The 13033-nt window shown below is 40.2% G+C and overlaps 1 protein-coding gene across 8 annotated transcripts in view; it reads left to right on the top strand.

The window, feature by feature from the left end:
* Dnmbp (dynamin binding protein) overlaps window positions 1-13033 on the top strand; it is a 96201-nt gene that overhangs the window by 54845 nt on the left and 28323 nt on the right. For 3 of the 8 annotated variants that reach the window (XM_078027793.1, XM_078027784.1, XM_078027832.1), the window contains one exon: window positions 12687-12761. The exons of 1 other annotated variant lie outside the window; for it this stretch is intronic. In XM_078027793.1, coding sequence (XP_077883919.1) covers window positions 12687-12761 — 75 coding nt within the window. Of the gene's footprint in view, window positions 1-201; window positions 2009-12686; window positions 12762-13033 lie in introns of those variants that run through there. 4 more of the 8 variants (XM_078027861.1, XM_078027879.1, XM_021733187.3 and 1 more) reach the window with 4 other exon arrangements.

Genomic DNA, 13033 nt, shown 5'->3' on the forward strand with positions numbered 1-13033 from the left:
GAATAGATAGGAAGGAAAGTTAGGAAACGAATGGCTTTATGCTTCTCTGACATGAAAATGTGAAAGCAGATATAACTCTCTTCTTCTGGACAAGAGTCTTTATAACACAGAATTACCCACACACCATAGATGAGTGAAAAAAAGTAACTTTTCCTCCTTCAGTGGGCTGGCTCAGGCAGTGGGAGCCTGAAAGTCTTGTGATTTGAGTGACAGTATCTTGTAATTTGAATCCCATTGAGACAGAACTCTCAAAGGAGGGAGTGTTCATCCTCTAAGTAAAGGAAAGGGAAGAGAAGGGAGTCATGAAGAGATTCAGAGGCCAGGGCTTGGAAAGCTGGACTTGGAGGACAGGGAATGGAGTGCACTTTGGGCTGTACATGCAAGCATTTGTTTATACACCTAGGGGCTTACTAAAGGATTAAAGAGGCAGATAGGCTGATATATGACTCTAGCTGGGGCTTTCAAATGGGCCTCTTTCTCTTTCACACTGCTTTTTTCTGTAAAACCTTTAGGGTAGCAGAATACTTCTATCTTCAGCACATGAAGCAGCCGAGCCAGTCTGACCGGCTTGAGGGAAACACCAACAGGCCTGCCAACTCCAATCACATGAACTCTGGTTACTAATTATCTTCTGGCTTTTGAGGGAAAGATATAGTAGCTCACTGATTGGATCTTGAAGTTGAAATGACTTCACATTCTCTCCCCGCTCCAACCAGAGCAACAGGAAGAGTGTCTCAGGTGCTTTGGGAGACATTTTAAGCAGGACAGACCCAGCCTGAGGCTAGACTGCACCTGTTGGTGTTTCAGCCCAGCCAGAGCCCATGGCAAAGAGAAGTAAAACTCGTGTATGTATTAAATATGAGTGAAACTCACTCGATTAAAAAAGAAAGAGAAGTGGAGAAGAAAGGGCCCCCGGGCTCCAGCTGGGAATATGAAGACTGCAGGAGTCTCCGGAAGAGGAACCTGACGGTGCAGGATGGACTTTATGCAGAAAATGGCTTGGACTCCACATACCCATCCAAGGGGAGGAATCGGCCCTACAGAAAAAGGGACTGTGGATATTGGGATTTTGAACAGAGTGAACCAAACTACATGGACTATGGGAAAGCAAATGAAATTGGAAAGGACTGTGTGCTCCAAGAAGGATGTGATGATGATTGTAGGAATCCAGAAAATGTGAATTATGAGAATGTAAGGCCTGGGATGAAGGATAATTGGCTTTCAGGAAGCCCAGAGGTAATCCGGAAAGCAGGAGGATATGAGAAGACAAATGGCTACATTGATTGTAAGGATCTGAATTATAATCCTGAGAACTTAAAAAAAACTGAACAGTGGGCCAGTTATAGGAATTTGGATGATTCTTTGGGGAATTTATATCAATCTCAAAACTGGTATATGGGCCTAAGGAATTTTAATTGTAGTCTTAAGGATTATAAAGATACTAACTTGCACTATAGAGATCTCAACAATTTGTATCATGTTCCTAGGTGTTCTATTAATGGTCAGTGTACGGATTTACCAGATTTGAATGTCAATGGAGGTAAAGAATTTGTTAAATACCATGAAGAGGACAGGAATGTTTATCAAAATGATAAAATCTATCCTAACGCAAAGGCTCATACCATGGATCAGGGTAATTCTGATACAGAAAATAAAAGCTATGATACTGTTTTTGCAAACTGTGAGCATAAATCTCTTAATTATAGAGAAAAAGATTCTCTCCATCAAGTAGATAATTTGAAGTATAATGGCATCAACAGACCAGGAAACTTGGCACTTAGGGACAGAGGGATCATCCCAGATGGTCTGCAGAATCAATATCCTAGGGGAGAACAAGGAGAAAATCATTTTGGGATTCCTCAGAGCCCTTCATTAGAGAAGGACACCTGGTACTCAGAGGAAGAGAGAACATTAACAGAGACTTGGAGGAGGAATAGTTGCTTCCGCCGTACTGCACCCAGCACCCTGAGGCGCTCAGAGTTTGTGCAGAACAGGAAGAATCCCCAAGGTAGGAACTCAGCCATTCTTCTGACAGGATAAAGGATAAGGCATGAAAATAGATGGGAAGGGTGCTTGTACCAGGTCCAGGGAACTCTGGTGCACTCAAGGAATTTGCCCCCCAAGTTCTTAGCTAGTGTATCTTGCATAAGAACAACCTTTGAGATGTGATTCCTATGTGAGGCATTTTATGGAGCAAGAGTATGTGTAGTGCCATAAACGTGCAGTGTGGCTTTCAAAACCAGACAAGATCTCATGGGAACTTTCCTTTACTCTTGATTTTGTCAACTGTCTCTAATCTCAAACCTCTTTCCATTCGTACGATAATATTTTTGTTTGTCTTGTGGAGACAGCAAGTTCATTGTCAGGGCACCAAGCTGAAATTTATTGTCCTGTCATGCTTCTTTCTCTCAATCTCTATACTTTTTTAGACATTAGTGGGGGAAAAAAAAGATTTGACTTCTGTATAGAGTGTTCATTCCTTGGCATTCTGGAGTCTTAAATGATAATGGACACTAAAACTCTGGTGGAATTCAGATCATTTCCATTTTTTATAGTGCTTTGTATATATTAGGTATTCAAATCATTTAATCTCACTGAGTCTTTGCTAAGTTATGTGTAAAATAAGAATCTTTGATCATGAACAGAGTCTTTCTTGCCATTGTGTTTTCTTAGGTTAAGAAATGAACTTTATTTTTGCTGTATTGTTTTGTAACTTCTGGACTCTTTCCTGAACTTTTTTTTCATATTATGTATTCTCCTCATGCCAAGCAGCCTGTCTGGCTCTGACCAGTTAGGGGAGTACCAGTCATAACCAGAGGATGAGGTTAATTAGAGCTGGAGAAGGTGGATGATCTGCAGTATTTTCACACCCTCCTCCCAATGGAAACTTTCTCATCTGAGTCTCCTTTGGAAGAGTCTGGCTGGTTAAATTTGTACTAGGGGCTATCAAAGACCAAAAGGGTAAGTCCCAGTATGATCCTGTAACTGCCAGTGGTTTATCTGGTAATCATCCAACATGGGTTCAATTTAACTCCAGTTTCCACAGCACCATTCTGGACAAAGTAGGCTCTCTACCTGCAATTACAAAGAAAAAATGAAACCAAACCAACTTTTTTTGAGAGGTTGAGGTATTTAGCAGTATTTATTTAGTTCATTTTTTTTTCTTCTAAGTGCATTTTCTCTCGGAAATGATAGGAATTGGGTGACTCTGAATTCCTTCCAACTTAAAAAAAAAAAAATCTGATTCTGTGATTCCCTGTGTTGGTATTTGCATGGTTTCCCTCCCTTTCCCCCACATCTATTCCTTCAGTGGACTTTGCTCCCTCTCTTAAGTTCCTTATTGTATTTAGCCTCCTAACTGTAATCAAGTGTTTCTATTCTGTTTGATTTAACAGAGTCAAACCCTTCTCGCTAGAGTGTTGTAATGTGCCCTCTGATCTCTCTGAAACCAACTCAGTTCCACCATACATCATTTCTATTTTTATAGTTGTCTTTCTTTGTATTTGAGAATTTAACTTTTGAAAATATCATTTATATTTGGCACTCCTTTTATGCCTCCCTGATAACCACTCTGACCAGTAAAAAAAAAAAAAATTCATATTTATTAGAAATGCTTCTGCTTTCTAGGGTTCCACCAGCTGTCTTAGAGTACAGTCAGTGCCCCTTACCAAGTATTTCAGAAAGGAAACAAGCATTGGAGTGGTTCTGCTTTGAGTTCAAACATAGGTCTCCCCATTTACTAACAGTAGAACTTTGAGCAAATCACTTAACCTCTCTGAGCTTCAGATTCCTGCCGGTAAAATGAAAATAATTCCTGTCTCACAGTGAAATAAGAGAAATACAGCATTTCCATGTCTGGAACACAGAAGGTGCTCAGAACTACCATTTCTTTGTGTTTCATCTACCCTCCTCCCTTCTCTTTTACAAGTGGCCCCACCAGACTGTCACTCCATGGTCCCCTGTTCCCTGAGATTCAGACCGATAGTCACTGCTCCCCATTGGACATCTGCCCTTGGACTTGTAAACACATCAACTTTGAGATCCGAATGCAACACGCCATCTCTTTCTTTCTTTCTCCTCTCCATTTTCCCCCAATATACCCCACACCCTTTGGAGAAACAAGGGTCTTAGTGGCTGCTCCCAGGCCAGAAACCAAGTCTTTCCACTTTCCTTCGCCTGACTTTTCAGTTCATTCTCCTCTGGAGGCCTCTGTTTTGGGTTTGTTAGGGCAGATCTGTTATGATTTTGCCCTTAGGACTAGGTGGTGGACTCCTAGTCCTAGGAGGTTGTCCATAATCCTAAAATGGGGCTTTTCTAAGGTTTTAGTGGAAAACTGGAAATGTTGATCAAACCTCCTAACTTGGAGGGTCTCAAATATTAGATCTGTCTTCCCAGCACGTGTTGGTTGCTGACTCTTCTGCTTCAGTTGTTACTTTCTGCTGGGTTCCTGGGAGTCTCATAACATGCATAGTTCAATGCAAGGATCCGTGGGGAATTTTTACACAAGTTTTGGGGTTCTCCTCTGTGTGGCTTCCCCTTTTCCAGGATTCCCCCTTCATATCTTGCCCCTTCAGAGCCCCAGACTTAAATCTCTGGTTCCTCAATCAGGTCAAATTGCCATTTTGGGCTCTATTCTTTACTATTACTTTATTCCCCTTTATGCTAAAAGACTAGGGATTATCCTGGGGACAAAATTGAATAAATATGGATCTCACCTAATTTCCTCTTCTTGTGTTTGGTCATATTTCTCCAGTTTCTGTTTGTTTTTGGTTGCTTTTTAATGTCTGCATACAATTATTGTTTTACTCTCTTGTCCAGATTTTTTCAATAGTTGTCAGTAGAAGAAGTGTGGTGAAAGCTGCTCTGCTATTATCAGGCCAAGAGTTGTATTTAAGGTTTTGCATTTGCTACTAACACAAATAGTTGATGGGAGGAGGACTTAATGTTTCAAATTCCGTGTTATCTGTGTTGAATTTAAGAGATATTAGGATATCTGAATGAAAACTCTCTTTTAGAGAGAAATATAAAACTAGAATGCCGGTGAGAGTTGAGGCTAAAGGTTCAACCTTTAGCATCAGAAAGGCTGGAAGGTTGCACCATAGAATCCTCTCATATTACTAGAAGGAATCTTATATATTGACAAGTTCAGTGTTTGGGGTTTTTTTTGGGGGGGGGTGAACTTAATCACTGAGCTACATCCTCAGCTATGTTTTATTTTGAGACAGAGCCTCACTAAGTTACTGAGGCTGGCTTTGAACTTGTGATCCTCCTGCCTCTGTCTCCTGAACCACTGGGATTACAGGCATATGCCACTATACCCACCTAAGTTCAGTGTTTTTATAAATAATGAATAACCACCTATGTTTGGGTCTTGAAATGTTTTTAGTGGATTGCAACCATAATTTCTGAAAAATAAAATATAAGTTTGAATGTATAAATATTGTATAATATATCTCATGTAGTAAAAATAAGTAGCAAATAATTTTGTGTATGTATACATATACATAGCATTTTGTAAATGTATACACACACACACTAGGTCACAATGTAAAGTGTAGATCACAGAAAAAAATGTTTGAGGAACATTTAAATGCAACCTACTTATTTTATAAACGAAGAGAAAGCACAGAGAAACAGAAATGTATATCCAAGGAAACTAAGCCAAGCTTTAGATCAGTGAGTCCCTTGATGCCCCGACCAGTGCTTTTGCTGTGTCACCATAATCCAAGCCAGAAAGCACAGCAATGGATTCCTTCTGCAAAAATGAACTTAGAAGATCAGAAAGCACTGCAGAGGGGTGCAACATGTGTCACACAGCAGAGGTGCAAGACAGGATGTTGCCTGAGAAAAGACCTGCCTTTGGTAGTTGGAGCACAAAGCATGCTATGGGGAGTTTGAGGGTGGGAGGAGGAAATGTTGATAAGGAAATTACAGAAATTCCTTAAAAGTTTGGACAGTAATTATAGTGGAATGGCAGATTCCAAGAAAATCTTCTGTTTTGTTTTTGTCCCAAGATAAGAAAAACCTGCAGATTTGAAGGCACTTTGACAACTCAAGAGTTTTTAGGACTGTGATATTCAAGATTTTTTTTTTCATTGTAAATAAGTGAACATGAGATCTCTGTAGAGAGAGTTGGTATTCAAGCTTATTATACCAATATACAGATCCCACATCTCCTTTGAATGCAGTTGAATGGGTGTTTATTAGCTAACATCTGTAGTAAGCATTTGAGGTATCCAGAGAAGCCTACCTTCCCCCACCCCCAGAGGAGTTTGCAGATCTGTTGAAGAAACAAAATGTAAAACTGTGAACAATTAAATAAAGTACAGAAGTACAGACAGTAATATGTGAACAATCAAAGGGAGAAAGATCGGTTTTTACTTCAGTTTATGGAAAAGACATCAGATGTTTGAACTTGGCTAAAACTTGAAGGAAAAATTAGGTTGAGATAAGCAGAAGCAAGAACATTCCTAATTGAGGAAACTTTATGAGCAAAGATACAGAGAGATGCAGTGACAATACCTCTCAAGCCGAATATGGAAGGTGGTGAGAAACACACCAGGGAGAACGGGACTCCTGAAATCTTACAAACCAAGTGGCAGTGTGGACCCAGCCAGGAGGAAGTCAGAGCTGACCTGCGCACGCTAGGTCATTCTCGATGATATCATCCCTGGGACTTTCTGAGTAGAGGAGTGTCTGGGAGCCGAGCCTAGAGGTGTCCACAATCATGGGCCAGGAGAGGAGGGAGGCCACATGGGGAAAAAGCATTTGAGAGGTCGGGAGAAAATCAGAATTAAAGAGAAAATGGCCAATATTTTCAACTGCTGTGTGGAATCAAGGATAATGCCACGGGATTAGTTGAAGTTACTGGTTGACTGAGAAGACAATTTAACTAGAGGAATAAGAATGCAGTGTTAACTGCCAAAAATTTAGAAGAGATCTTGGGAAGTGAGGTCATTGAGAGAGGGCACATAAAGCGCTCTTGCAAGATTTTTTGCAAAAAGTATGAAAGATGTTACTGCAGCTGAAGGGGGCAGAGCTGAAGAGTTCTCACTTCCTAAAATCAGGATGTCAATGTTTGAAGATGGATGGGTGGATAGGAGGCAAAGGGATGAGGAGTAAATGTGTGGAGGCAAGAAGAAATAAATATTTCTTTAAGAGTTGGGAGTAATTGATGATCTAGAGACAATGATGTACTCTAGAGATTAGCACACTCCAGTCTAGCCATCTCCCATCCAATACGAAGGCCTTACTTCCTGGGATCATGAGTTATATTCTTAAGTAATTGGGCTGTTTTCTTCCCAAGCTGTTACCTAAATTATTTGTGCATCGTGTTCCATCAACGGAGAATATTAGTATGCACTGTCTTTTACAGAGTCTCTGCAAAAAGAAGAGGTACCAAGGGAAGGCAAGGAATTGAGGATAAGGAGGTGCAGTCTTAGGTGTGGTCTCTCATCTGGACCAAGAAGTTATGGGGAGCAGAAGGAAGAGGATGAATCAAGGGTAACTTGCAGTATCATGACATGTCCCTGATACTAGAGTTTTCCAATTTGATATGTCCTCTGAAACCAGGAAGCACCTAAGGCCGTGTGTAAAAATTAGGCTCTCAAGCTTCTTGGGTGTGGCAGTGATGGTAGCCACAGCTGATAGAAAGACACTGAGTTCATGTGCCTGGTTCCACAGCAGAGCTGGTTCCATGAGATCAAGAAACCCCTTTCCTCTGGTTGTAAACTTGAGAGGAGGCAAGTTGATGAAATATACATTTGCATTTCATTGAATCTATAACATCATCAATTGAATGACACTGCATAAGATTAATTCATTCTCTTATCATTATAAAGTTGGCTAATTAAGCTGTGACATGCTGTAAATTTCAGAGGTGTTAAAATGTGAGGGAAAATGTACATTTTAGCATCTACTGAAATACAAAAATGCCACTGATTACTGCCAACCTATACCAATACTTGATCAAAAAAAAAAAAATGTGGAATTCTTCTGGTCCTTTACTCAGTGCTTTGTGGATAGAGGATTCAGTTTCTTCTGCTTTCCAGCGCCCATCCAAGCCACAAAGACTGATGCCGCAGTCCAGCTGCAGCAAAAAACCAGGGGGTTGAGGAGCAACTTGTGTAGATTGATATAGCAGGAGTGGGAGCCGTTTATTGTAGGACAAGAGGGGTATATATACATTATACGTAGCTTATCTTAATTAACATAAACTAGATACAGCAGTCAACCAATAAGGAATCTCCATACTTAATGGCTCGCTGGCGTTACTTCACAAACCACTCCCTCTGGCAAAATGCCAGGTGCCATCTTGACTTGTTTACAGACCCTAACAAACTGAAATCTTATTTAGATCAGTGCAGTCCTAAATCCTAACCAGGTGTGGCAAAATAGTAAATAAAAAAGTCTTGGTGTAGTGTTTTCCATCATAATCACAGCACAACAATGCTTGAAACACTGTGATTGCTGCCATTTATTCAATGCAGTTCCTGTGGTAAGTACTAAAAATACTAGGCACACATTAGCTATACTGGATGCTTCAGTGGGGTCTAAATTTCATGAAGACAGGAAATGAAGGTGGTGTTTCCAGAATCTAATATAGTATGTAGCATATAATAGGTGCCCAATAAATGTGTGTTATCAAGTGGAATATTCAATTTTAGGGCCCCGAACATGCATATCGAAAGCCAACTAGCAGGGATTATTTTGTTTTGCAACTTGAGAAGGGAAGTTTAGAGTATTCCAAGGGCCAGAGAAGCCTTCATGGAGAAGCTGGAACTTGAACCTTAAAGAGGTGAGCAGAATGGATGGAAAAGACAGAGATAAGCTGGGCTTTCAAGGTCATGAGATCATGAGGAAACCATGTTGTTATAGGTTCTATTACAGCAACAGTGCCAGTTCTCTGGGCTTGCTGACAGGAGGTGACAGGAGGGTGAGTCCTAAGAGGCCCCACAAATAATGCTCCTGTGGAACTAATTAGAGTCTAGTGTGCTTGTACTGAATTGAGGGGCTTAAGTGAAGTGAAAGATTGGGAAATCATGTAAGATTCCTGAGCGGGAAGGGACCCAAGAGGCCCAACCCCTTTGTCATATGGTGTGGAAACAGCTCTGAGAAAGGGACAGAGCTTGTCCAAGATCACACAGGTAGGAGGGGAGGCAGGGCAAGTGCCCAGGTGGCTTGTCTTGCACGCCAGTGCTGTATTCATTGAACCTTCTCATACCCCACAAGCAGCTCCACATACATCCTCAGAAACCTAAGCCAGGGGAAGCAGGGGTCTTTCCCCACATTCCTTTGGTAATCCACAGTCTTTGGTAATCAGATTTTACCATCAAATATTGATCTTTCTTGGAAATATCCTTATTTTAAGAGACTCTCTCCTTTAACCCCACTTGTATTGCTGTTCCTGAAGTCCAGACAGATGAAATGACTTGTCCAAGACTCAAGAAAGCTTTGGATGGCTTTCGACTTTCTCTATCATTGCCCCATCTCCCAACATTTTGTTGGGGCGCTCTCTACTAAATATGTATAAACTTTTATAATTAAAGCTTTAAGCAGGATTATAATTCAACTCATTGTAGGAAGGAAGACAGTTATGAAAGATAGTTGAACTGTTAAAAAAGCAAGGAGAAGGAATGAAAGTAAACCATCTAATATAAACTGGAGAAAGTCTGGTTTTACAGAGGATAGAAAAATGGCTAGAGGGTCATGTAGATGAGCACATTTTGAAATCTCACTGAAGTGTTATTATTACTAAAAGGAAATATAATGCAGGAAATGGTCCTGTTCATATGCAGAGGGTATATAACCCAGAATAGGTCTTGACATTTAATGGAAAGCATGGGCTCAGGATACTGGCTTTGAAGGTATTGTCTTACTATCTGTGTGGTTGTGGGCAAGTTATTTCTTTCCTCTGTGGCCCATTTCCCATTTGTTAATGAGTACAATAAAACCTTCCCTTGAGAGACTTGGTAAATATAACATCAGGTTGTGTGTATGTGGTGGGTGTGTGTGTAGGTGTGTGTGGGGGGGGCGCTTCATGAAAAATTTTGTTGGCTGACATATACTCAGAATTTGCTTAGTGAACAGTGCTAACTTCTTTATAATACATTATTTTACAGAAACTACCTTTGCCCTATTGATAGTTTTACTTATGCTGCTTAAAACCTCCGTTTTAAGGCTGCCAACGGCATACCTCCTGAGGATTTATGTGTATTTAGCGAATGCTCAGAAATGGTATGTTAGTTGCTCCTAGTAATAAACTCTCTACCATGGCAGCCTACAAAGTTGCAGATTAAACAGCAGATCTGGTTAGCTCCTTAGCTTAGATAAGGGACCTGGAGAAGAAAGGCGGGGGGAGGGGAAGCTTTGAGCTGGGTCTAGAGGAATCCCTCCCAGCAGGGATTTTGCTGGCAGCTACTTGCCTGAATTAGCAGCAGTTTAACCACCAGGAAGGTTTTCAGTTACTTCTGAGGTTTAGGGCTGGTGATCTATAAAGTCTACTGGGAACCCCACAGAAGACAGTGACCAGTGACCTCATAGCACTCAAAGCTTTACTTAGAGCAGGACAAACTGCTTCCAAACCAAGTGGAGTAGGTGCTAAAGGAAAAGAGTGGGGCTGGGGGGTAGGGGCTGGCCAGAGTGGTGTGGGAATACGGAAAACCAGGATTTGTGATTCCTCCAGAGGGTCTGGGAGGAGATGAGCAAATTTACAGAGACTGCTGCCTCTCAGGATTTGCTCAAAAAGATTGCTTCTAGATAGAGTGCTGAGCAGAGGACTGTACTGCTGCTTTGTTTTTGTAAGTTATTTCAACAGTGTTTCGTTACCTATTCTCTTCATCAGTTTAAAGGGATTAGATTAGGAGAGAAAACTCCGATTATTAAAAAGTGAAGAAAGAGTTTGAAATGGATGAACAGGAAATTGAAAACTGTTAATGCTAGAATGTTCTCATCTCACAGCAAGTGTCCTTTTTTTCTATTTAATTATTCTTTGTCATATTACATGTTCTCTATAGAAATACTAGAAAAGAGAATAAGTGAAAAGAAGGGAGAAAATCAGAATTTCCACACTTTTCCTTTTCAAATCTGTGCATTTATTTATTTTATTATTTTTTTTAAGAGAGAGTGAGAGAGGAGAGAGATAATTTTTTTAATATTTATTTTTTAGTTCTCGGCGGACACAACATCTTTGTTGGTATGTGGTGCTGAGGATCAAACCTGGGCCGCACGCATGCCAGGCGAGCACGCTACCGCTTGAGCCACATCCCCAGCCCCAAATCTGTACATTTAAAATGTTTCTCTTTTAAAGCGGTGCAGTGGCGCACATCTGTAATCCTAGCAACTCAGGAGGCAGGACAAGTACGAGGCCAACCCCAGCAATTTGTGAGAATTTGTCTCAAATAAAAAGGGTTAGGGATGTAGCTCAGCAGTAAATTGCCTCTTGATTCGATTTCCAGTACTACACACACACACACACATACAAAATCCCCTCTTAGCAAAACTAATTTTTTGTAAATTGTTTTATATTCTGATTTTTCAACAATAATTATTAGATATAATTTCATATTAATAAATATAAAAATCTATATCTTAGTAGGTTAATTGTTTTCTACTATATGAACATGCCCTTTTTTTTTTTTTAACCCAGGATCCTTTTGAGGAGATTTTGGTTGTTTTCTGTTCAGGTGATTTTTAAAATTTTTAAAAGATTGGTGAATATCCCTGTAGGTACATATTTTGGGCACTTGTTTAATTATTTACGTAGAATAAATTCTTGAAAGTGAAGACTTGGGTTAAAAGGTTTTGGTGGCTAGGAGTTCTATCAGTGATAGAGTGCTGGTCTAGCATGTGTAAAGCCCTAGGTTCATCCTCAGTACTGGGGGGTGGGGTAAGTGTATGTGTGTTAAGTAGATAAAATACTAAAGTTTATAATATGCTGACCCATTCCTCTTTATTCTTCTTTTCATTTGGAAATTAAAGGATATGACAAAATAGGCCTTTTACTTGCTTCAATTCACATCATTTTTTTGCCATAAATTTTCTGGAACACTATTGGATATTTACTATGTAAATATCTACTATACATTTGACTATCTGAAGGGTTTAAATTTTACATTATACTCAATAGATTTAGTAGATACAGTTATATGATGATGCTCAAATACTCCACTGTGCACAGTCTCATGGACTGTGGGTCTAAAGATTATGCTGTGTTTTGGGCTGGGGCTGGGGCTCACTTGCCTGGCATGTGTGAGGCACTGGGTTCGATTATTAGCATTGCATATAAATAAATAAAGGTCTATCAACAACTAAAAAAATAAAAAAACAGATTAGGTTGTGTTTTAGAATCCACCCCCCCCAACCCCCATCACTAACTACCAGATGGCCACCAAAACTCAGAAGTGGAATTCACAGTCATAGTCACAACTCACAGGACTTGGATGCCCGGGGAAAAGCACTGGAGGTAAGACAGCTCCTGGCCAAGTGCAGAGACTGGACTGCAGTGGCTCACAGCACTTACTGGGCCAACTTCTTGATTACTCTTCTTGCCTCATCAGCAAAATGAGGACAATAGTAAGATCATTATGAGGAATTAAAACACCTAATATTCATAAAGTGCCTAGAACAGTTCTTGAGACACACAATGTCATATAAACATTTCTCTTTTTTTAATATTTATTTTTTAGGTATAGATGGACACAACACAATGCCTTTATTTTTATGTGGTGCTGAGGATGGAACCCGGGTCCTGCCCATGCTAGGTGAGCACTCTACCGCTGAGCCACAATCCCAGCCCCATAAACATTTCTTTAAATATATTTTAAAACTAAAAAGAGCTCCATTAGATGGTGGAGGGAAGCAGCCTCCCTGCAGCTCACCATCCAGTATAGTCAACATTACAAGGTGATGGTGTGATTTTAGAAGCAGTGGGAAGGGCTCTTATCCAAAAGTTGTCTTCTCTCAGATTGCTTAAATTTTCACCAGTAGAGAGGTATTGTAGCCTGACAAAATTTAAAAATATCTTGTTCTTTTG

The sequence above is a fragment of the Ictidomys tridecemlineatus genome, chromosome 1 (genome assembly GCF_052094955.1).
Source record: "Ictidomys tridecemlineatus isolate mIctTri1 chromosome 1, mIctTri1.hap1, whole genome shotgun sequence".
In the NCBI taxonomy this organism is placed as follows: Eukaryota; Metazoa; Chordata; class Mammalia; order Rodentia; family Sciuridae; genus Ictidomys; species Ictidomys tridecemlineatus.